Genomic DNA, 25,414 nt, shown 5'->3' with positions numbered 1-25,414 from the left:
CATGCATTTTGTCATATTTCCCCTAAAATTTGCAAGCATTTTGTCATATTTCCTCTGTGTTTGATATACTTTGATCATATTATAAATGACATTTTTATTTTGGTTTCTAATTATTCAATTAATATACAGAAATGCAATTTTTTTGTATATTAAACTTGTGTATGGCTTTTCCTTCTTTCTTTTTTTTTTTCTGAAATGGATTCTCAGTCTGTCACCCAGGATGGAGTACAGTGGCACAATCTGGGCTCACCACAACCTCCGCCTCCCAGGCTCAAGCGATTCTCCCACCTCAGCCTCCCGAGTAGCTGGGATTACAGGCGCATACCACCATGCCAGCTAATTTTTGTATTTTTAGTAGAGACAGAAGGTCACCATGTTGGCCAAGCTGGTCTTGAACCCTTGACCTCAGGAGATCCGCCAGCCTCAGCCTCCCAAAGTGCTGGGATTACGGGCATGAGCCACCGTGCCCAGCCTGTGTACTGCTTTTTAGTTTTTACAGCTTTCATGTAAATGCCATAAGATTTTCTACACAAATGATCATGCCATCTAAGCACAGATTTGACTTTTTTCTTTCCAATGTATTTTATCGCTCTGTTTTGCCACTTGAAGATGATCCTTCTTTTTCTACTTTGTTGAGAGTTTGTAATAGAAATGAATGTTGGATTTTGAAAAATGTTAGTTCTACATCTATTGAGATGAACATATGGTTTTTTATTTTTAGTCTGCTAATGCAGTGAATTACATTGATTTTTGAATGTTAAAAGAACCTTGCATACTGGAGATAAGCCCTCTTTGATCAAGTTGTATTATCCTTTTTATATTCTTGGATTTGATTTGCTAAAATTTTGCTAAGAAGCTTTGGCTTTATGTTAAGAAGGGATATTGCACTTGTTGGTAGTTTTCTTTTTTGTAATATCTTTGTCTGATATTGGTACCAAAGTAATGCTGTCCTTATGAAATGGGAGGTGTTCGCTTCAATTTTCTGGAGCAGTTTGTGGAGAATTGGTGTGATTTCTTCCTTAGACATTTGATGGAACCCAGGTGTAGTTATCTGTTCCAGGAGGTTTCTTTGTGGGAAGATTTTTAACTGAAAATACAATCTCTTTAATTGATTTTAGTTTTTCAAATTATCTGTTTGCTTTTGAATGAATTTTACCACTTTTTGTCTTTCAAGAAAATCATCTATTTCATCTAGGTTTTAAAATTTATTGGTACAAATTTATTCATGAGATGCCCTTATTATTTTTAACATATATGGAATCTGTAGTAAGCTTACCTCTTTCATTCCTGTACTGGTAATTTACATCTCCTCTCTGTATTTCCTACTTAGTTTAGAGAGTATTTTCACCAGTTTAATCAATCTTCTCAAAGCCCTGGCATTTTGTTTCATTAGTTTTTGATGTTGTTTTTGGTTTTCTATTTCATTTATTTTTACTCTGATCTTTATCATTTCCATTCTTCTGCTTATTTGGGGTGTAATTTGTTCTTTTTTCTAATTTTTTAAGGTGGAAGTCGAGGTTATTATTTTGAAATATTTTCTATTTGATATAGGTATTTAATGTTAGAAATTTTTCTTTAGGCATTGTTTTAGCCACAACCAAAAAAATTTTGGAATGTTGTGTTTCTGTTTCTAGTTCAAAGGAGTTATTATGTTCCCTTTTGATTTACTTTGATCTGTGGGTTAATTAGAAGTGTTTTTATTTATTTTCAAAATGCTGTGAGATTTTCCAAGAGATATTTCTGTTTTTGATTTCTAATTTTATTCCTCTGCAGTCAAATAACATACTTTATATGACTTGAATTTTTTAAAATTCACTGAGATTTCTTTATGACTCAGAATATGCTCTATCTTAGTAAATGCTTCATGTGCCCTTGAAAAGAAAGTGTATCCTACTGTTGTAGGATGGAGTGTTCTGTAAATGTCAATTAGACTAATTTGTTTGACCATGTGATTTGAGTCTTCTACATCTTTACTTATTTTCTGGTTACTTGTTTATCAGGTATTAAATGTATAGCATTGAAAAGTCTGACCATAATTGTGAATTCTTCTATAGTTTCTTTCAATTTTAGCAGTTTTTGCTTCGTGTATTTTGAGGCTCTCTTATTAGAAGCATAAAGATTTAAGATTTATTGTATCCTTTTCGTGAATTGCCTCTTTATTATCACAAAATTACCTTCTTTATCCCTGGTAATATCTTAGCTTTGAAATCTACTTTGAAGTCAATATATCCACATTTGCTTTCTTTTGATTAGTATTAACAAGACATTTTCCCCATTATTTTGCTTTTAACCTACTTATGTCTTTATGTTTAAAGCAGGTTCCTTCCAAGCAATATATAGGTGGGTCTTTTTTATTTGACCTGATAATTTATGCCTTTTAATTGGAGTACTAAGATCAATAGTGTTAATGTGATTAGTAAATATGGTCGTGTTTAAATCTGCCATCTTGCTGTTTGTTTTCTGTCTCATCTATTTTTTGTTTTCTTTTGTCTTATTCCTTTTTTTGAATTGAGCCTTTTATACAACCCCATCTCATCTCTTTCATTGACTTAATCTCTGTAACTTTTTTTGTGTTATTTAGGTAGTTGCATTAGGATTCTATTGTTTAGATTTTTAACTTTGTATAGTCCACCTTTATGTTATACTACTTTGCTTACGGTATCAGAACCTGTAAACTATATACTTCCATTTTTCTCCTTCTGATCTTTGTGCTATTATTATAATACATTTTTATTTTACATATCTTAAAAATATTCATAATACATTGCTCTCAATTTTGCTTTAAATAGTTATTTATTCTTCCAGTAGGTTTGAATTGTAAGAAAAAAAGGTTTTGTTTTATCCAGGTATTTACCATTTATGGTGCTCTTCTGTTGTGTAGATTCATAGTCCCATTTGATATTATTTTCCTTCATCCCGAGGACTTCCTTTAATTTGTATAATTCACAGTCTGCCGGTGTGAAATTATTTCAGCTTTTAAATGTCTGAAAAAATCTTTATCTCATTTTAAAAATGTATTTTGCTGGATATAGAAATCTAGTTTTCCAGTTTTTTGTTGTTGTTTTTTCCGTTTGTATTTTTTCTTTCATTATATTAAGGATGTTGCTTTGCTGTTTTCTGGCTTGCATTGTTTCTAGTAAGAAATTTGCTCTCATTTCTTTCTTTTTCCTGTCATCATGTGACTTTCCTCATGTGACATGTCTATTTATCTCTGGCTATTTTTATGACTATTTTATGATATGTTTGAAGCAATTGTATTGTCCTTGTGCCTTGGTATAATTTTCTTCATGTTTCTTGTTTCTTGAATTTGTGGATTTAGAGCACCCTGCCAATTTTGAAAAATTTTGGTAATTCCCCATCTACCCCATTATTCAAGGATTTCACCTGTTCTTATATTAGGCTGCTCAAAATTTTCCCACACCTCACTGATGTTCTCTATTTGAGTTCTTTTGTTTGGTTGGTTTTTGTCTTTTTTCCTCCTCTCTGTGTTTTGTGTTAGGTAATTTCTATTGCGACATCTTCAAGTTCACTATATTTTCTTCTGTACTATCTAATATACTATTAACCTCATCCAAGGTATTTTTTTATTTCAGACATGGTAGTTTTCATCTCCACAAATTTAATTTTAAAATATATATATTTCATATATTTACTGAATGTGTGCAGTATTTTATCTAGCTTATTAAACATATAGAATGAATTTATAATCATTGTTTCAATGCTCTTGTCTACAAATCCTGTGTCTTTTCTGCGTTGCTTTTATTTTTCTATCATTATTGATGACATTTTACTATTTCTTTGCGTGCCTGGCAATTTTTAATTGGAAGTCAGACATTGTGAATTTTGTCTTTCTGGGTGCTAAATATATTTATGTCCCTATAAATATACTTAAGCTCTGTATTGAGATACAGTTAAGTTACTTGGCAGCAGTTTGATTCCTTCAGATCTTTTTTAAGACCGGAAAAACATTTAATCTAAAACTAAATTGTACCCACTACTGAAGCATAACCCTTCTGAGTATCCTATCTGAAGCCATGTGAATTACACATTTTTCCAGTCTGGCTAGTAGAAACAGAAAGTATTTCTGGCCCTGTGGGCTCCAGGGATTTTCCTTCTTAATTCTTTGAAGTTATTCTTTCTCCTGTCTCATATGATTTCTTCACATGAATGTGCCTATTAGTACTCAGTTGAAGACTCAAGAAGAATCTTCTGCAGATCTACAGAGTTCTCTCTGTGCACAGTTCTCTTCTCTCTGGTGTTCTGCAAACTCTAGCTGCCTTGGCATCCCCGCCTCCCAGTTCTGTCTTCACTCCGGGGAATAGCCAGGCCCTGTCTGGATTCCCCTTCTGCACAGCAGCCTGCAAACTCTCTGAGAGTAAGCTGGAGCAATCAGGTCTCACCTCATCTGTCTGTCAAGGTTCACTGTCCTTCGTTGCCTGGTGTGTCTAGTATCTTGAAAACCACTGTCTCAGGTATTTTTTTCTTTTTTGGTGGAAGGGTAAATCTGGCCCCTTTTACTTTATCTTTACCAGGAGTGGTAGTTCACTTTGTTTTACCAACTATTTGTTTGAGCATCAAATAACTGCAAGGCCCTATGTGATACACTTCAGACATGGAAATAAATAAATCAAGTCTGTTTTGTGATGCTTACAGCACAGACAGCAAGACAGGAAAGCAGATACAAAGGTGTATGTGTTGTGATGGTAGGAAGCATGTTTTTTTCTAACTCCAACAACCTAATCTTTCCTGCCCATGTATCCTTTCTCCAGGAGTCTCCTTGGACTCCTCCCTGACTGCATCCTCATGGAGTGAAAACCAAAGACAGGTACACTTTGCTGAGGCTCCAGTGGATATGAATCTGGTTGTGGGTTCGGTGCAAAGACTGAAATGGCTCTGGAGGCTATGAATAGGGCTGGAGGTTTTAAAATACATGGTAAGAAAGCTCTTTGTCCCTTCACTAAATACTAGTGAGAAGCCATGGTGTGGTGGAAATAAATATTGAAATTCGGGATGGAGAATCCCTGAGATACAGAGCTTCAAAGCTGCCAAACTGCTGCTGAAACAGAAGACAGCAGCTCTAATATTAAGACAGTGATGCACTCTACTCTAAGAGGCTGTATGCAGCGGGAAGTGAGGGAAGGAAAGCCAAAGAAGCACTTCATATAAAGGGGAATAATTTCAATGACAGAAAACTCAAGTTACAAAGGTGTCTCTGGAAGTCCAATACAACTAGTTCCTCCTGCACTCAACACTGGATCAATTGATCTTTGCTTGGTTAAGCACTGGATGAAGTGGTTATGTTTCATTTAGAACAAAAAATATAAATTCTGTTTTAAAATATCGGTATAATGATTCACAGAGCAGAGATGTTTCTGTTGTGCAAGGCCGAGAGGGCTGCAATACCAGGTCAAACACAGAAGATTGGGTCCTTGAGCCTTGGCCTGACAAAATGTTCCTCCTTCCTCATGTAAAATCACACTGCAAACCCCCTGGGTGCAGTTCCCCTCCCCCTCCACCTTTGTCTACCTCCTGGAGGTGGGCACAGGGCAGACTCCTCAGGAGAGCTGGTCTGTCTTAGCTGTATCAGCCAACCAGGGCCTGTGGAAATGCCAGGTCTCCCTTTCCTTGCCTCATCCCTACATGCAGACTTCCCATTCTGTTTGGCCTCATGGCCAGTTAGCCAGTTGCTCGGAGCTGCTTAGAAACAGGAGTAAGGAATTGTTGTAATTTCTTATGTCACGGAACCGGAGGAGAGGAATAAAGGGGTGAAACTCTAAGCACAGGAAACCCACCAACCAAGTGCCAGGGCAGATGAAGGAGGAAAGAATTGGGTCTTGTCTTTGTTCTTGGGAGCTTGGGGCTATTAGTGAGGAGAAAGGGATGTTTACAAAATCATATGATCACCATTGCCAAAAAATGGAGAGAGTACTTAGGAGGATGAAATTCTGGAATACCACAAGGCCATCTTTTCTCTCACACGAAGCTTCCTGAGAGGCCATCCCATCTAGTCAGCAGCACATACTACTCAGGGGAGGGTCTAGAGCTGGATCCTCCAGACAAAGACTCTTAAGTTTCTAAGTAGGCTTTGGGGATTTATTGCAGAGATCTAAAAGTATATGCTCTCCATAAAGCAGTCTTAAATAAATCTCCGGTAAGGGGAGAAGGAGCGGGAGAGGAGATTCTACATTGCATGAGGTAAAGCCAGAGTTGACTGAGTTTACTAGGAGTTGAGTACATTGTTTTCTGCAATCAGGGATAGTGACTGGATATTAGAAGTTAAGTTTATTTACGGGAAAATGCATTTATATCTTTTAGACAGGAGTACTCATTTCTTCAACAAACATTTAGAAAGGTGTCATAATGGATGTATTGGAGAGACTATGCATCAAGCACAGTTCTAGGTGTTGGGGAAGTCAAGAAGCCAAATACAGTCAAGGACCCCACTCTCATGAACTTAACATTCTAGGGAGGCAAGAACACAACAAATAACACAAGCTCCAATAGTGGTGAGTGCTATAATGAGATGAAGAAGGGCATGGGGTAGAGAATCAAATGTAATTGCGATTTTGGATTGTGAATTTCAAGTTATTATAACTAGGCTCAAACACATCTTTATTAATCAAAATAGGAACCACTGACAATCGACACATTTTTGCCAATGAGAAATAAGTTTACTTTTTCCTGTAGCATTAAAATCCATGGTTCAGGGTTCAACAAACTCTTGGAAAGCATTTTCTTCATCCTGCTGGTTGTGGAAGCATTTTCCCTGCAAAATGTTGTCAAGATGCTTGAAGAAGTGGTAGTCGGTTGGCAAGAGGTCAGGTGAATATGGCAGATGAAGCAAAACTTTGGAGCCCAATTCATTCAACTTTTGAAGTGTTGGTTGTGTGACAAGCAGCTGGGCATTGTCATGGAGAAGAATTGGGCCCTTTTTGTTGATGAATGCTGGCTGCAGGCATTGCAGTTTTTGGTGCATCTCATGAATTTGCTGAGCATACTTCTCAGATGTAATGGTTTCGCTGAGATTCAGAAAGCTGTAGTGTATCAGACTGGCAGCAGACCACCAAACAGTGACCATGACAATTTTTTTGGTGCAAGTTTGGCTTTGGGAAGTGCTTTGGAGCTTCTTCTAGGTCCAACCACTGAGCTGATTGTCACCAGTTGTCATATAAAATCCACTTTTCTTTGCACGCCACAATCCGATCAAGAAATGGTTTGTTGTTGTTGTGTAGAATAAGAGAAGACCACGCTTCAAAAACAACTATTCTTTTTTCTACTCAGCTCATGAGGGATGCACTTATCGAGTTTTTCACCTTTCTAATTTGCTTCAAATGCTGAACAACACAGAATGGTCAACGTTGGGTTCTTCAACAACTTCTTGTGTAGTTGAAAAATAATCAGCTTGGATGATTCCTCTCAATTGGTCGTTGTCAACTTCTGACGGCCAGCCACTACACTCCTCATCTTCAAGGCTCTTGTCTCCTTTGCAAAACTTCTTGAACCACTACTGTACTGTATGTCGGTTAGCAGTTTCTGGGCCAAACTTGCTATTGATGTTGTAAGTTGTCTGCACTGCTTTATGACCCATTTTGAACTTGAGTAAGAAAATCGCTTGAATTTGCCCTTGTCTAACATCACTTCCACGGTCTAAAATAAATATAAAATAAACAGCAAGTAATAAGTTATTAGCAAAAAACATCAAGTGAGAAGTGTGCATTAAAATGATGTATAACATAACCACATTTACTTAAGAATGTATTCCGATATCAAATGGCAAATTTCAACAATGCAAAAGCCCCACTTACTTTCACATCAACCTAATATTTTAGAGAGGCTAAAGGAACCATCTCAGAAAAGTGACATTGGGGTAGAGATCTGAATGACATGAAGAAGTAATTCACTGGGATATTTGCAGCAGAGCTCTCCAGAAACAGAGAACAAGTGGAAAACCTGCAAGGCTGGATCCAAACCCTCCGCAAGTAGGAGCTGAGGAGTGGGGAGGTGAGGTGGAAATGAACAGGGGCTGTGGAACCGTCAGGGCATCATGGGCTTTGGTGTGTCAGTAACAGCTTTATTGGGGAGGAAGGGTAGGGTAATGAGCAGAGTTTACAAGGAGCTGGAGAAAGAGAGTCAGCACTGGCTATTGCCCCATTTATCTGCTTCTCTTAACAATATTTTTAAAAATGCTCTCTATCCTCGCTGTTCCCAAGCCCTCTCTTCTCATTCTTTCTTGAATCCACCCCAGTCTGGCTTTTGTCCTTACCACTGCCTTAGACTGCCAGTGTCAAGGTCACTAATGGCCTCTGTGTTGCCCGATCCAATGGGCATTCTTAGTCCTTATCTTTTCAAACATATTTAATTGACAAAGATTGTATATACTTAAGGTATACAATGTGATGCTTTGCCATATGTGCACATTGTGAAATAATTGCCACAATCAAATGAATTAACACATCCATCAGTACCCAGGCTGTACCTTAGATCCCCAGAACTAAGTTCATCTTATAGCTGAAAGTTTGTACCCTTTGACCAATGTCTCCCCATTTCCCCAGCTCCCCCCACCAGTTCCTGAAAACCCCTGCTCTACTCTCTGCTTCTATAAGTTTGACTTAGTTAGATTCCACATATCTGTATAGCATTTGTCTCACTGTTTATCCCTCCTCCTTGGCAATGTGTCCATTTGTCTTCTAGAACACCACATTATCCTACCATGTTTCTTAACTCTGTCTGCTCTTTCCCTTCTCAGTTTTCCTGAACTTTTTCTTCATATCTCCCTGATCATTCAACACTAGAGTGATTCAGGGGATCATGCTTGAGCCTCTTCTCTTTCCTCTCCATATTCATTCCCTTGGTGATTTCATCCTGGCTCATGTCTTCAAATGTCATTTATATGCTGATGATTTCCAAATGTATTTCCACAGCATAAACCTCTTTCTGAATTCAGAACTAGTATCTCTAACTGCCTACTTGACAACTCTGCTTGGATGTCTCAAGCTTAACATGTCTCAACGTTCACCGCTGACATTTTCCATAAAACCAGCCCCTCGGCCAGACACAGTGGCTCAAGCCTGTAATCCCAGCACTTTGGGAGGCCAAGGCGGGTGGATCACCTGAGGTCAGGAGTTTGAGACCAGCCTAGCCAACATGGTGAAACCCTGTCTCTACTAAAAATACAAAAATTAGCCAGGCGTGGTGGTGTGTGCCTGTAATCTCAGCTACTCAGGAGACTGAGGCAGGAGAATCGCTTGAACCCCGGAGGCAGAGGTTGCAGTGAGCCGAGATCACGCCATTACACCCCAGCCTGGGCAATAAGAGTGAAACTCCATCTCAAAAAAAAAAAAAAAAAAAAAAAAGCCCCACCTGTGGTCTTCCCCATCTCTGTTAATGAATCTTTATGGTCATTCAGGTTGTTCCCCACTGATACTCTACATCTTATTTTATTTGTAAGATATAAGTCTTATTGGTTCTAGGATCCAAACATATCTATATTCTGCTCACTTCTCTCTGCCTCTACTGCTACCACCCTACTTCCAAGCCATCGCTAAATTCCTACAGTTCCTCTAACAGTTCAACTTGCTTCCACTCTTGCCAGAGAGAGCCTTTAAAAACTAAGTCAGATAATGTCATTGATCTGCGGCTTCTCATCTCATTGACTATAAAGCTAAAGTTGTTACATGATTTCTCCCCACCGCCTACCTCTACCCAGACCTCCAACCTTGTCTCTCTAAAATCTTTCCCTCATTCACTCAGCCCCAGCCACACCAGCCTCCTTATTGGCTCCACAACACTCCTGCCTCCGGGATGCTGCCCCTGTTGGGCCCTGTGCCTGCATTCATCCTCATGCTGACCTCCTGGTTTTCTCCAGGTTGCTGTGTGAGGCCTTCCCTGGCTACCCCATTTAAAATAAATGACCACCCCCTCCTCCAGCACTCCATAAATCTCTTCCTTGCCACACTTTTCTACACAGAATTTCTGAACATTTAACTTGATTTAAATTTCAGATATGTGTTTATTTTGCATACCTTGATTTATATTTCAGGTGTGTGTTTATTTTGCATAACTCCTCCACCCCCCCCCCTCCGCCCCCCACTGGAATGAAAGCTCTAGCAGGGCAGAGATTTTTGCCTGTTTTGGTCGATGCTATACCCTAGGTCCTAGAACACAGGCACACAAAGAAACAGTCCAGAAACAGCAGGTAAATAAAAAATCAACCAATAGGAAAGAAGGTAGGAAAGGCATTTCTAGCAGACAGGAAGGATGGAAAGCACCAGGTCCACAGACCTGGGACCTGGAGATCTGCCCTGCCTTCCTGGGTTCTCCTCTTGAGATTATGTCATCCTCTGTAAAGCGAAGGTTGAACTCTGTGCCCTGAAGCCCCCTCCAGCATTAGAATCCCCAAACTTGGACCCTAAGCGGGGTAGAGAGGTGGCCCTGGGGTTACTGGGCCTAGGGCTCCTAGCAGAGGTAGGGGATGTACGGAGAGAAGGAAAGGTAGCTGGAGCTGAGCATGCAAGTACTAGCCTATGAGAGGAAATGGGCTCACCCTTCTTTCCCATAGCACTCTGACCGCTCTCTCCCCTTCCTGCCCACTCCACCCCAAGCAGGCTTTCTAGTAAAACCTGAGTGGCAAGAAAATAACTTTGCAGCTACTCCAGCAATTTCCAGCACACCTGTCTTCTGACTTGCAACTCCCCTGTCATCCCCTATGGAAGCCCTGGGCTCTCTCTTACTGGGGCGTACCAGGATTCAGTGTCTATTGCACACGGTGGACATCTCTGCCCCCAGTGGAGAGGGTGGCTTCAGAGCACAGGGACTTGAGCTTGATCAACCTGCTGACTTTGAGAGCACTGGCCAGCTGCTACACTACTCTGAGCTTCAGCTCCTCCCCTGTAAAGCATAAAGGATTATTACATGAGAGTGAATGAGGGGTTGATGCACAGTGTCTACCAAACAGCAGGTTTGGAAGGCCTGTTCCCTTTGCACTTTCCTCTGCATTCTTTCCAGGGAGACTTTCCAAGCCCTGTTTCTGTTTATACCTGCATCCATGCAGGGTCTAGTTAGTTGAGTGCTCAATTGGCATGGCACTGAATTGCACCCACCACTCAGTTTCTGCACCTGTCTGTCTATCAGGTTAGGAGTTTGCTGAGGGCAGAATCAGGATCCTCTACTACATCTAGAGCATCCTGAGATCAGGGGTTGTATCTCTCTGTCAGACAGGGAGGATAGGCCAGGGCCCTTCCCAGCACACTGGCTCAGCTGAGATCTCAGAGGCCTGCGTATGCCCTGACTTTCAGCACTGTGACCTAGTTTAATGTGAGACAGTAAGCAGGGGACATGTGTCTTAGGGAGGGAGGGATAGGCACTATTTTCTACTTTGGACCAGACCAATTCATCTAGTAGCCTGGAGCAGTCAGACTGCTTTGTGACAAACTGTCCATAAACTCAGACTAGTTCATGGGGGGCTCACCAGGGCCCATGCCAGGCAGGAAAATGTGGGCAGCTCACTTGTGTTGGTAAAGTTGTGAGCCACACACACACACACACACACACATGCATATGCACAAACACATGCATCTGAGTGGCCTCTGCAACTGCTTTTGGGAGTATTTGTAAGAGCAATTATGCCTCTCAGGAGGCAGCTGATGCAGGATCTGGTGTCCCCACCAGTCTCTAATTAGCAGGGGCAAAAGAAGGAGTGGGGAGCGATAAATCAGGAAGCTGGGCAAAGTCCTGGAAAATCCCTGATCCCCTACAAGTGTCTGACAACTGAGGACACTTTGGAGGGAGGCTTCATGGCTGGACTTGGTCCCTGCGCTCCCCTTTTGTTCTGTGACTGTCTCTCTCCCCTCTGAAGTGTCCCTCCCCCATTCCCTGCACCCAAAGGCCCTGCCACTGCTGGCTGCCTTCAACCAAACTGTGCTCCTCACAGCCCTGCCTTCTTTTTCACACAGCCCTGTGAAGTCTTACCCCTTATGGTATTTTGCCTATCATCTCCATTCCATGTGCTTGGCTGAAATCGTACCTTCTACCTTTGACTTGATGGGCTGTGACTGTATGTACACTCCTCACTCTATTGCTAGATTCCTTTTTCCAGATAAAATTTTGTTCCAAACCACTGTCTGTCCTCTGCCCATGCAGATCCCAGGCCCCTCCATGTACCATCAAGCTCTAGAAATGCAAAGCCACCTTAATGTCCCCATGATTCCCACTCAGGGGAGCACACTCAGTGCACACAGGCCATTATCAAAGCACAAGACAGAGTCTCACGTCTTGGGCTGAATCGTCACCTGAGGCCCAGCAGCAGCAGACTGGAAGGAGCAGCAAATGGGAAGGCAGCCTGGCTCCCCTCACCACGCTACTTCCATGGACTGTGTGACTGTGGGGCTTCATGTTTTTCGTGGGCAAAATGAGTTAGTTAAAGCCGATGAACTTTAAAGAACTTACATCCTTAAAACTATCTTTAGGTAGGTAATGCACTGTAATCCATCAGCAAACCTTTGCAATGGCCCCCAGCAATAAAATAGCCAACTTCCTGAGTACAACCTATGTGCTAAGCACATATATTCCCTCACCAAATTCTCACATAATTCTAAGGAGTTGTTAGTATCCCCATTTTACAGACAAGGAAACTGAAATTCATAGAGGTGAAATGTCTTGTCCAGATAAAAAGATGTGCAGGTGCAATTCAAACCCAGGCCTGTCTGACAGCAAAGCCAGTGCCCACCATTGAACAGTAGCATTCTTTCAGATTGGATTAGGCTGAAATAAACTTAAACACCAGACCCAGCCAGGAAGTGGAGCTCCCTATTCCAGGACCAAAGAGGGTCATCCCAAGGGCATTTTGGCTGAATGAGAGCCAGAGAAAACTGACACTCCCTCCAGAAAACCCAGAACTGGCCATGTTGGGGTAAGTGACTGACTCACAGAGCTGGAATGTGTCTTTGATGTCACCTAGTGGAACCTGTCACAGCCATCACATGCTCAAGCACCTAGCAAAGCAGCCTGGTGGGGAGGAGAGCCCCTGACCAGAGGTCAGGACACATGGGTTCCAGCCCAGCTCTATCACAGCCTCGCTGTAGGCTCTTGGGCAACTCATGTTCTCTCCAGACTTCAATTCCTGTCAGAAGACAGATGAGCCCCAATGGTGAGAAGTAGGCATAGGTGTGTTAAGAAGCACCTGCATTCTAAGCTACTTGAAGGCAGGGACTGTGTGTTTTCTATTCATAACCCTATCTCCAGTGCCTTGCACATAGTAGAGGCTCAGTAAGTGTTGGCTGAATGAATACATCAATTATATTAACAACTTTACCTTGTGACCTGGTATTAGGCAAAGGCATTACTTCTTTTTTTGTTGAGGTACAATTCATATAACATAAAGTTACCATTTTAAAGTGAACAGTTCGGTGGTGTTTAGTACATTCATATATTATGCAACCACCAGCTGTATGTCGTTCTATAACATTTTCATCATCCCCATTAGCAGCTACATCCCATTCTCTCCTCCTCTCACTTCCTGGCAACCATCAGTTTGCTTTCTGTTTCTATGAATTTACATATTGTGAATTTAAGTTATTATTATTAGTTATTATTAGATAGATAAATAGAGAAGCTCCTATGCACCAGGCACAGTGTAAGGCATTTCCCATGCATTCTCTGAGGACTCCTCCATCTCAGACATTCTGCTGCTGGACAGAGAATCAACTGTACAAAATGTGATTTCCCTAACAATGAGCCCAAAGGGGAGGGAATTTCCTTTAGTTGGAGAAGAGGGAACTGAGTGTCTCTTTTCTCTACTACTGGCAGCCTTTATGCCTCTGCTCCTCTTGCTGCCACCAAGAGCAGAGCTGTGGCTGCCCTTCCACAGCTCTCAGATCCAAGAACAAAGGCCAGAACTGGTGACTGAGATCCAGTGATCCAACAAGCCCAGGAGAGAAAGCTATAAGAAGATGTAAGAGAGAAAAGCAGGTCAGGACAGACAGATCCACCCAGAAGCCCAAAAAGGATGAGTCAGCCCTCTTGGCCCTTTCTTGGTCTCATCTCCCTTCCTTGAACAGCAGACGGACACAAAAGGTGAGAGAAGAGCCAAGGTCAGGTCCAGGAAGCAATGGAGAAAGACGAGGAGGATTCAAAGTTTGTGGGGAAGGTCGGGCACCATGGCTCACGCCTGTAATATCAGCAATTTGGGAGGCTGAGGCGGGCAGACCATGAGGTTAGGATTTCAAAATCCTATAGCCAGCCTGGCCAACATAGTGAAACCCCATCTCTACTAAAAATACAAAAATTATCCAGGCATGTTGGCACATGCCTGTAGTCCCAGCTACTCAGGAGGCTGAGGCAGGAGAATCGCTTGAACTGGGGAGGCAGAGGTTGCAGTGAGCCAAGATTGCACCACTGCACTCAAGCCTGAGAGACAGAGTGGACTCTGTCTCAAAAAAAAAAAAAAAGGAAGTGTGTGGGGAGACAACTAGTGCAGGTTGGCAGGTTGAGGACTGAGAGCCGCTGGTGTAGGAGACAGTGCCCTGGGGAGAGGAGGTGGCCTGTGAGATGGAGAGGAGGCTAGCAGCCTCAGAGCATGGGGCAGTGCCATACCAGGAAGCAGACGAGGCATGGCTATCCAAGATGAGAATGCATGATTTTCTGGCCCAAGTCACCTTCCAGGACCATCTGCCATGACCCCTATGGCAATCTGTTAAGAGCTGTCCTCAGCATCCCTCCCAACAGGGCATTGAATCACCATAACCAATTTCTTCTGCCCCCTACCACTAAGCAACAGTTCAAATAGGTTGCCTCACTCAGGAGAGAGACAAACTAGCCAGCTTCTGCCTCCAAATTTGAAATAGCCAGTGCATCCTTGGGCTGGGGCAGAGTTGGGGCCAAAGCTTCTCCATGTGTCATGGGATATGAGCTCATCCTCATTATGTTGGGAGGGGGTTGGACAGTTACCCAGACTTGTCATGTGGACCTGGAGCTTATGAGGTCATTCACACAGGCAGTGAAAGAACCTCTCCTATATACATGAATGCCTGTCTCCCAAATGGGGCAACCTGTGGGCAGAATAAGGGACTTCTCAGCCCTAGAATGTTGAGGTTTCCCCAACCCCTCCCTTGCATACACACACACACACAAACACTCCCTCAGCTTTATCCACTGCCCTCTTTCCCACACCCTAGCTTTGCCCAGCGGTCAAAGGCTCACACATACCATCTTCTCCTTAAGGCTCTTATTATGCTGTGAGTCAGAGGGCGGGAGGCAGATCTGGCAGATACTGAGCCCCTGCTAACCCATAAGACCGGTGTGACTTCCTTGATCTGAGTCTGCTGCCCCAGACTGACTGTCACGGGCTGGGAAGAGGCAGATTCCCCCCAGATGAAGTCAGCAGCAGAGCACAAGGGCATCAGGGCCAAAGTAAGGATGCTTGATTAGTTCTTCAAGGCAGAGTGGGTTGTGCTTCCTCTGCCCCAGAAAATGGCACAGTCCCTGTTCTATAGGAAAAAGCATGTGAGGTCCCTGGGTGGGCTCAGGGAACAGAGAGGTCATGAGGAGGCGATAGCACTGCAGAAACCAAGGGTCCCTTGTGAGTCCTCCATCTGTCTTTTTAGGCATGATCCAGGAACATGAAAAAATTAGTGCTTTAAATAGATTTACTTGGGGCTAAGAGAAAGGTGCCTGTCAGGAAAACTATGGGGAATCAGGACACTTCTCAAAATTAGCCCCACTGAGTATTGTCTTTATAATTCCTTCTTTTTGGATTAGATTGTAAAAAAGAGAGTGTAAATGAATGATGTCCATATAATAAGTTATTAACCAACCATTAAAAAGAAAGGGAAGAAATAAATCAGTTTTGTTTTTACACACACATACAGACACACACATATAAACATTGATCAACACTAAAATGTTTAATAGTCATTATTTTCAGGTGGTAAAATTCACTGTTCTTCAGTGAATACTTGTAGAGCACATATTATATGCAGTGGTTTTGATAGGTTCTAGGGGCATAGTGGAAAACATACCAGGTATACCCTGCTCTTAGCTTATTTTCCAGTGGGAGAGATAGACAATAAGCAAGTGAACAAATGCAAATAAATTACTCTAGATTGTTATAAGTGAAATGAAGTACCAATCCTTTAGATATGGTACACAGAGAAGGATCTCTGACAGACCCCAACATTGACACTGAAGCTGAAAGGCATAAAAGAACCAGAGACCTGGGGAGGGGCCTGTGGGCAGAAGGAGAGCAGGTGCCAAACCCCCAGGTGGAGAGCTCTGGGCTCATCTCAGGAACTGAAGGCCCTCAGTGAGGTAGGAATATACCTCTCAGGGAGAGATTGACATGAATTGGGGCCCCAGAAGAAGGCAGAAGCTAGGTACCCAGGGTCTTTTAAACCACGGCAGAGAGTTTGAATGTTATTTCAAGTGTGCTGGTGCACTGTTGGCACTGGAGAGAGACGTGCTCAAATCCCCACTCTGAAAGATTTCTTAAGCTATTTCTAGAGTATGGTTTACAACAGGAAATGGATGATTTGATTCTGATCTTTATACCTTCATGCATTTAAAAAAGTACTTAAGAAAGTAGTTTGGTTTGTCGTTATAAAAAGCAATACTTATTTTTATATTGTGTATATTCAATCCTGTTTCCTTGCCTAGAGTGGGCCATGCTTTGGAGCTCTTATGAGCATGGCATTCCTGAGAACTTCTCTAACTGCAGCCTCAGGCATAGAGGCTGGGCAGCAAGTGGCAGCAGCAGAGGACTCCTAGAAGCCTTCTACTTGACTCTACTTGGCCTAAAGTCAAACTCCCCCCACCAAAGACAGAGTTTATTTCCACATAAGATGGAGTTAAAAATATATTCTGAAAGAGGAAGGGCTTGTGGCCCAAGAGAACACCCCAGAAACACCACCCCTTCATGGGAAGTGACTCTGTCTTCAAACATATAACCCAGCCTGGACATCCCCGAAAGACACATAACTTTCCATTTCATGCCCTTGAAAGTGAATCTTTCGGCCTAATAATGAGAACAAACTCATTTTGAAAGTGGAAAAATTGAGATTCAGAGCAGAAGTTTGACTAAGGTCACAAAACATTAGGATGCCTCACTCAGCTCCCTGTGCCTAGGTCAGAAAAGCATCACAGGAATAGTTGAGCTCTCAGAATCCTCTGGCCAGGCAGGAGCTGTGTGTCCCTGGGAAATGGGGCCCTAAAGGGTTTGCTGCTTAAGATGCCTGTGGTGAGTCAGGAAGGGGCTAGAGGAAGTTGACCAACTAGAGTGGTGAAACCTGTCCATCACCTTCAACCTGGAGGGAGGCCAGGCTTCAGAATGATATAAAGAGTGCCCTGACTCCTGCTCAGCTCAGCACTCCACCAAAGCCTCTGCCTCAGCCTTACTGTGAGTCTGGTAAGTGTCGGACGGTAGAACCAGGGTTGGGACTTGGGACCTCCAACAGCATACGATGTGGTGGGGGTGGGCAGCCTGGGTGGGGTGGGCATTACTCTGGGGCTGGATTCAGCTGGACTTTCATTCTAGGGGGACTCGAGTCAGAGTACTGAGAGAAAAGTGCCTTGGCACAGAAGTGCAGAACAGAGAGTAATCATCCTATGTCCCATCTTTTCTTGTGACCATATTTTTGGATTTGTGTGTGAGAGAGAATTATGGAAGGGAGGAGGGGAATAGCATTCAATTTCTTTCCTAAACCTCTTGGGTTTTGACAGACCATCATTTTGCCTTCTTTATGGAGGGAGAGGTTCAGGGAAGAGCTTCTACCTTTTGGCTATGCTGCACAGACGGATGGCAGAATGGGGAAACCTTTCTATTTGGAGAAACCTAGGCAGAGCTGGGACAGGAAAACTCAACTTAGAAGTATAAGACTTGGAAGAACAAGCTCCAACTCTCAGCAACCTTCCAGCTCCTGCAGCCCCACCCCAGACACAAGGACTGCAGCTAAACCTCAGAAGGTCAGGAGAGAAAGCGCCCTGGGGTTGAATAGGCCAACCTGCTGGCTTTACAGAGGGGAAAACCAAATCCCAGGAGACTAAGTGACTTGCCCAGAAACACACAGCATTCCAAAGGGAGATGCAGGCCTAGAGCATGTCCTGTGGCTCCAGTCTGGAGCTCACACCATGACCTCTTGGATCCTCTCTGGCATGGCCTATTGGTTTTCTAGGACTTGGTGTTCTGCAAGAGACCTTTCATTCCCTAAGGCCTTACTCCTCACTGTGACATAATCCCAGAACGCATCTCTGCTCCTTGGTCAGTGAAGCGATGAGGGTGGACACAAGGACTAGACAAGAGCAGACAGTGAGCTGGCACCTGACCCACCCTTGCAGAACAGCCCTGCAGACAGATCTCCTTGTTGGCTCTCATCTGGGAACAAGGAGGCTCCTAGGAGGACCTTTCTTTGCCCCTCCACATTTCCGCCCTTCTCTCTCTGCTGCTTTTGGGAAATGATAGTCCAGAGGTGGTAAGACAGTACCCTGCCCAAGGGAAGAGGGGATGCTAAAAAACCAGATACTTCCGCAGATTTCCAAGGTTTCATCTATTTCCTTTGCCTTCAGCCTGTGCATCAGACCTCTTCTGTCTTTCAGGTTGACAGCAGCTTCTAAGATGTCCCTGCAACATACACTGCCAGTGACCCTCTCCCCTGCCCTCAGTCAGGAGCTCCTCAAGACTGTTCCTCCTCCAGTCAATACCCAGCAGGAGCAAATGAAACCGCCAACTCCACTGCCTCCCCCATGCCAGAAGGTGCCTGTCAAGCTCCCAGTGGAGGTCCCATCAAAGCAAGAGGAAAAGCACATGACTGCTGTAAAGGGACTGCCTGAGCAAGAATGTGAGCAACAGCAGCAGGAGCCACAGGAGCAGGAGCCGCAGCAACAGCACTGGGAACAGCACGAGGAACATCAGAAAGCAGAAAACCCAGAGCAGCAGCTTAAGCAGGAGAAAGCACAAAGGGATCAGCAGCTAAACAAACAGCTGGAAGAAGAGAAGAAGCTCTTAGACCAGCAACTGGATCAAGAGCTAGTCAAGAGAGATGAGCAACTGGGAATGAAGAAAGAGCAACTGTTGGAGCTCCCAGAGCAGCGGGAGGGAGAGCTGAAGCACCTGGAGCAGCAGAAGGGGCAGCTGGAGCTCCCAGAGCAGCAGGAGGGGCAGCTGGAGCTCCCAGAGCAGCAGGAGGGACAGCTGAAGCACCTGGAGCAGCAGAAGGGGCAGCTGGAGCTCCCAGAGCAGCAGGAGGGGCAGCTGGAGCTCCCAGAGCAGCAGGAGGGGCAGCTGGAGCTCCCAGAGCAGCAGGAGGGACAGCTGAAGCACCTAGAGCAGCAGGAGGGGCAGCTGGAGCTCCCAGAGCAGCAGGAGGGACAGCTGAAGCACCTGGAGCAGCAGAAGGGGCAGCTGGAGCTCCCAGAGCAGCAGGAGGGGCAGCTGGAGCTCCCAGAGCAGCAGGAGGGGCAGCTGGAGCTCCCAGAGCAGCAGGAGGGACAGCTGAAGCACCTGGAGCAGCAGGAGGGGCAGCTGAAGCATCTGGAGAACCAGGAGGGGCAGCTGGAGGTCCCAGAGGAGCAGGTGGGGCAGCTGAATTACCTGGAACAGCAGGAGGGGCAGCTGAAGCACCTGGATCAGCAGGAGAAGCAGCCGGAGCTCCCAGAGCAGCAGGTGGGGCAGCTGAAGCACCTGGAGAAGCAGGAGGGGCAGCCTAAGCATCTGGAGCAGCAGGAGGGGCAACTGGAGCACCTGGAGGAGCAGGAGGGGCAGCTGAAGCACCTGGAGCAGCAGGAGGGGCAGCTGGAGCACCTGGAGCACCAGGAAGGGCAGCTGGGGCTCCCAGAGCAGCAGGTGCGGCAGCTGAAGCAGCTAGAGAAGGAGGAGGGGCAGCCAAAGCACCTGGAGGAGGAGGAGGAGGGGCAGTTGAAGCACCTGGTGCAGCAGGAGGGGCAGCTGGAGCACCTGGTGCAGCAGGAGGGGCAGCTGGAGCATCTGGTGCAGCAGGAGGGGCAGCTGGAGCAGCAGGAGGGGCAGGTGGAGCACCTGGAGCAGCAGGTGGGGCAGCTGAAGCACCTAGAGGAGCAGGAGGGGCAACTGAAGCATCTGGAGCAGCAGCAGGGGCAGTTGGGGGTCCCAGAGCAGCAGGTGGGGCAGCCAAACAACCTGGAGCAGGAGGAGAAGCAGCTGGAGCTCCCAGAGCAGCAAGAGGGCCAGCTGAAGCACCTGGAGAAGCAGGAGGCACAGCTGGAGCTCCCAGAGCAGCAGGTAGGACAGCCAAAGCACCTGGAGCAGCAGGAAAAGCAGCTAGAGCACCCAGAGCAGCAGGACGGACAACTAAAACATCTGGAGCAGCAGGAGGGGCAGCTGAAGGACCTGGAGCAGCAGAAGGGGCAGCTGGAGCAGCCTGTGTTTGCCCCAGCTCCAGGCCAGGTCCAAGACATTCAACCAGCCCTGCCCACAAAGGGAGAATTATTGCTTCCCGTAGAGCACCAGCAGCAGAAGCAGGAGGTGCAGTGGCCACCCAAACATAAATAACCACCCGCAGTGTCCAGAGGCCCTCAGATCATCTCATACAAGGAAGAGAGAGCCACTGGCTCCACTTATTTCGGATCCGCTAGGTGGCCCGTCTCATCTGTGAACTTGACTCTGTCCCTCTACATGTCTCTTTAATGGGGTGGGGGTGGGGGAGAGAGGGAATTATTGTCCAGTGCCACCCCCAATGACCCCAATCCCAACCTCAGGGGAGCAGAGCCTCTACTTGAGGGACTATTGTTACTATAGGAATCCTTACTTCCCCAGTATTGAAGCTGAATCAGTGAGTGTGTACAATGATACATAATAAATCCTGGAAGTCTTGGGATCCTATATTCTCTTTAGCATTTTCTTCTCTCACACCACATAAAAACCTGTGTATGGGTCAATGGCTGCAAGAGACTCCCATGGCCCATTCTCAAAGGAGGACAGACCCTTTTTAAATTTTGGTCCTCAAACCACTCAATAGATCTAACAGCTCCTGAAAAAGAAACAACCCCCCACCCCCCGCAAAAAAAAATCAGCTTCACTTAATGTACTTGAAAACAACACTTGCCAGCCATGAAAAGGGGATACGTTGTTCTGGTTGCATCTCAATCCAACACTACCTTCCACCACAACACCACACCCAACCCCTGGCAGAGCCCACCCTACACTTCTGCTCCAGACTCAGCTCCTCTCAGGAGGGGGACTGGGAAGATGCTAGGAAAGCTTGGGGGTTCCATCTGGGTTCTAGTACCTTCCCTGGAAACATTTCCAGGCTCTTCTTCTTGGGTTTTGTCTCTTAGAAAATCTCATGATTTCAAAGTCTTATGGTCTGCCTGCTTGGCTGAGGAAGACTTTAGCAAAGCAATAGAAGTAGAATTGGGCAAGGTGGGAAGAGGAGGTGTTCCAGATTGTCTCTGAGGGAAAGTGACAGCATTATTAAAGTAAGTACAGGTTGGACCAGCAGCAGTCATGGAAGCCAAAACTACTGACTAAGCTGGAGAAATACAGACCCAGTCACTGCAGGTGTCACCCTCCTGCTACCTGGCTCCCTGACATTTCCATAGCCTTTACTGCCATCAATCATATCAGGACCTGGGGCTCTCCTTTCCTGGGAAAAGTGCTGCCTTTAATTCTTCAAATTGCTCACTTTTAACTATTTGACCACAGCATTTTAGGCAGGCTGTCTCAAGCTATTTGAAGCTATTTTACTGCAGGCACTTAAGGATTTATCAGGGACTTCCCTGCTGAAGTGTCCAGAGACACTCAAGTTTAATAGATCTGCACATCATGGCACTTAGCATTCCTTCCTCCCCACCCAACCCCAGCAACACCCACTGTGTTTCCTCCTTAGGTGTTCTCTCTTTGAGTTAAGAAAACCGCCATTGCCATCTGTGTATTCACAATCATTCCTCATTCTTCCTCCTCTTCCCTACCCCATCAAGGATCAAGTCCTTGCTATCTCCACCAATACCTTCTGAGCTCGGCCTGAAGTCGTTTCTCACCTGAACTGTTGCAACACCCTTCCAGCTGGTCTCTCTTGCTCTCTATCTCCACATACCCTGTGATCCACTCATCACCCAGAGCACAGGGTGTTCTACTTAAAATTCGAATCTAACCACATCCCTCCTTAGGTTAGCACTTGCCAGTGGTTCTCATGACTTAGACCATGAGAAGGCAGGCTCAAGCTCTGGGCAGGGAGATTGGGGACAGAAGGTACAGTAATCAGAAGCACCCAGCGTGTGTGCACATTTTCCAGTTGATTTTTTAAAAATAGACATTTTAGGACAGTATCAAATTTGTAGAAAAGTTAAGAAAATATTAGAGTTATCATATATTTCACACCATTTCCCCTATTATTAATATTTTACATGAGTAGGGTACATTTGCTACAAATTATCGCAGCTCAATACGGTGTTATTGGCTGAAGTTCCTGGTTTATTCAGATTTTCTTAGTTTCACCTAATTTCTTTCTGCTGTTTCAGTATCCCATCCAGCATATCACGTTGCATGTACTTGTCTCCTTAGGCTTCTCCCTTGACAGAGTCAGTCCCTCAGACATTTTTGTTGTTGTTGTTTTGATGATCTTGACAGCTGCGAGGGGTGCTGGTCAGATATTTTATAGGATATCCCTCAATTTGTATTATATTTGTCTGATGTTTTTCTCATGATTAGACTGGGGTATGGGTTTTAGGAGGAAGACCACAGAGGTAAAGTGTCATTCATTCTTACCACATCATATAAAGTATACGTATATCAGACATGACTCATCACAGTTGCTATTAAACTTGATCACTTAGCTGAGACAATGTGTGTCAGGTTTCTCCACTGTAAAGTTATTCTCCTCACCCTCCCCCAATTTCCCCTTCTATACTGTACTCTGGAAAGGAGTCACTATGCAAAGCTCACCATTAAAAAGTGGAATGTAAAGTTTCCATCACTGAGGATGGAGAATCTACATAAGTTCATAAGTTATTTGGAATTTTCAGTACAGATTTGTCCCCACCCTATTTATTTATATTAGTATGGACTCATGACTAGTTATTTTGTACTATGGGCTATAACCCAATAGTACTTTATTTATTTGTTTGTTCAAATTTTTCCAGCTTTGGCCATTGTGAGCTCTTTCACTGGCTCCTGTGTTCTTTAAAATATACTTCCATCAATATTTTTTTTAAATTTTATTTTATTTATGTATGTATTTATGTTCAATTTGTTTTTCTGTTTTTGTTTTTGTTTTTTTTTTTTTGGCACACTGCCCTGCTTTCTGACACTACAAGATACTCCAGGCTCATCTTGTATATTTCCTGCCCCAGTCCTAGAATTAATTTCTTCAAGGAGTCCCATTTCATTTTATCGGAGAATGGTATTAGAAACCAAGAACTTGGAACTGGGTATAACCATTACTCCTGGGGTATCATTTCCTTTAGGCCCTCTTAACTGGCAAAGGAAGTATATATGTGTATACTAACCTGTGTGTGTGGGCATTTATGTGTGTTTTCTAGTAATGATCTGTATCTATATTAAGCTAAACAGAGTTCATACTAATGTCTCCAACTATAATTTATTACTACTTGGATCTTTCTAGCCTCCTCCCATTTCTTACCTGAAAATTCTCACTCCAGCTGTGAGAAACCTGGCCCCCAATTGCCACCTGTTTTCTTAATTATTCATTTTCAGTATTCAGAAGTGACTGTACTGTTTTACATTCCCACCAGCAATGAGTTCTTCCTGTTGTCTGTTATTTTCACCAGCATTTGGTGTTAGCTTTTTGAATTTTAGCCAAATTTATAGGTGCATAGTTATATTTCATTGTTTCAATTTGCAATTTTCTTATACATGATGTTAAGCATACACTCATATGCTTTTTGCCATCTTCGTATCTCCTTTTATGAGGTGTTCAGATCTTCTGCCCACTTTTTTAATTGAGTTGTTCATTTTCTTTCTGTTGAGTTTCTAAAATTATTTTATATATTGGGATTATCAGATATGTGTTTGGCAAATATTTTCTCCTGGTCTGTGGCTTGTCTTTTCATTCTGTTAACAATGTCTTCTGCAAAGCAGCTGTTTATAATTTTAATAAAGTCCAACTTATCAATTTTTTTTCAAGAATCACACTTTGGTATTGTATCTAAAAACTCATCAACAAACCCAAGATCACTTAAATTTTCTCCCATGTTATCCTATAGAAGCTTTAATTTTACATCCTTCATTTAGGACTATGATACTATGAATTGATAGGTCTCAAATCATTATTTTGTATCTGGGTATCCAACTGTTTCAACACACTACACCTCTCTTTGCCCCCCACCTCAATTTGCCTGGTACTAAGTGTAAAAAAAAAAAAATTTCTCCCAACTCATGGTTTTTACAATGGAAAAAGATCAAGATGAACAATCAGCTTCCCCACAATCTTGGGTTCCATGGCAGGAGAACAGTCCCTACTTCAACCCATGGGAAACATCATAAATGCTTGAAGGGAGATATATCCCTGAGGACAGCCAGAACCAAAGTCGGGGGTGGGACTACCATCCCCAGCCCTGGAAATTCTGAACTGTAGCTCTGCCAAAGGAGATGCCAAATCAGACTGGCTGTTCGGCAGCATTGCACTATGAGAGGTACATTTCACAGGTCCCTAGGTCACAGGTTCCCATGTGTTGAAAAGATTGTTTCCATGGTGCGTTTATGTTTAAAGTGGGTTTCTTCCAGGCAACATATAGTCAGATATTGGTTTTTATCTATGCTAATAATCCTTGTCATTTTACTGATGTATTTAGACCATTCACATTTGAAGTGATTTGTGATATAATTGGATTATTATCTACCGTGTTTGGAGCTGTTTTTTCTTCATAGCACTTTTGTTCTTTCCCTCTTTCTCTGCTTTCTGTAGTTTTAATTGAGACTTTATTATTTTCATTTTATATTCTCTGTTAGCATATAATTATATAAATAATTATGTTTACTTTTAAAAATTAGTGGTTTCCCTGGAGTTTAAAACATACATTTACAACACATCTAAGTCCACTTTGAAGTAACACTATAGTGCTTTATAAGTAGTGCAGATAACTCATAACAGTATTGTCAACTCTTCTTGCTGTCATTCATATCATGTATTCATTTGCTATAATTATCCAATACATTATTACTTTGAATAGCTATTAGATCAATTAAGAATAAGAAAAATAAGCATGTTATTTTACCTTTTTTGATACTCCCTCTTATTTTATATAGGTCCACATTTCTGACTTATATCATTTTTCTTCTTATAACATTTTAAAAAATATTCCTTCCTCTTTTAACATTTATTGCAGCTATTAGGGCTTCTGGCAATGAATTCTCAGAATATCATTTGTCTGAAAAAATATTCATTTTACCTTCAATTATTAAGGATGATATCACTGATATAGAAGTATAGAGTTT

At 43.5% G+C, this 25,414-nt stretch overlaps 1 protein-coding gene across 3 annotated transcripts; it reads left to right on the top strand.

Annotated features, from left to right (window-relative positions):
* The first annotated feature begins 17,176 nt into the window (after positions 1-17,176).
* Positions 17,177-20,857, top strand: IVL (involucrin). 3 transcript variants are annotated; one of them, XM_055359483.2, is made up of 2 exons: positions 17,177-17,395; positions 18,583-20,857. In XM_055359483.2, the coding sequence occupies exon 2, from the start codon at positions 18,602-18,604 to the stop codon at positions 20,510-20,512; it is 1,911 nt and encodes a 636-aa protein (XP_055215458.1). In that variant the 5' UTR covers positions 17,177-17,395; positions 18,583-18,601; the 3' UTR covers positions 20,513-20,857. The 3 variants fall into 3 exon arrangements, with proteins under 3 accessions (XP_055215458.1, XP_055215474.1, XP_055215466.1); XM_055359499.2 differs by having other exon boundaries at positions 17,380-17,395; positions 18,553-20,857; XM_055359491.2 differs by lacking the exon at positions 17,177-17,395 and adding an exon at positions 17,537-17,952.
* Positions 20,858-25,414: the final 4,557 nt, after the last annotated feature.

The sequence above is a fragment of the Gorilla gorilla genome, chromosome 1 (assembly GCF_029281585.2).
Source record: "Gorilla gorilla gorilla isolate KB3781 chromosome 1, NHGRI_mGorGor1-v2.1_pri, whole genome shotgun sequence".
Lineage (NCBI taxonomy): Eukaryota > Metazoa > Chordata > Mammalia > Primates > Hominidae > Gorilla > Gorilla gorilla.
Note: the sequence above shows the minus strand (reverse complement) of the source record. Positions and strands in the feature narration are given on the sequence as shown.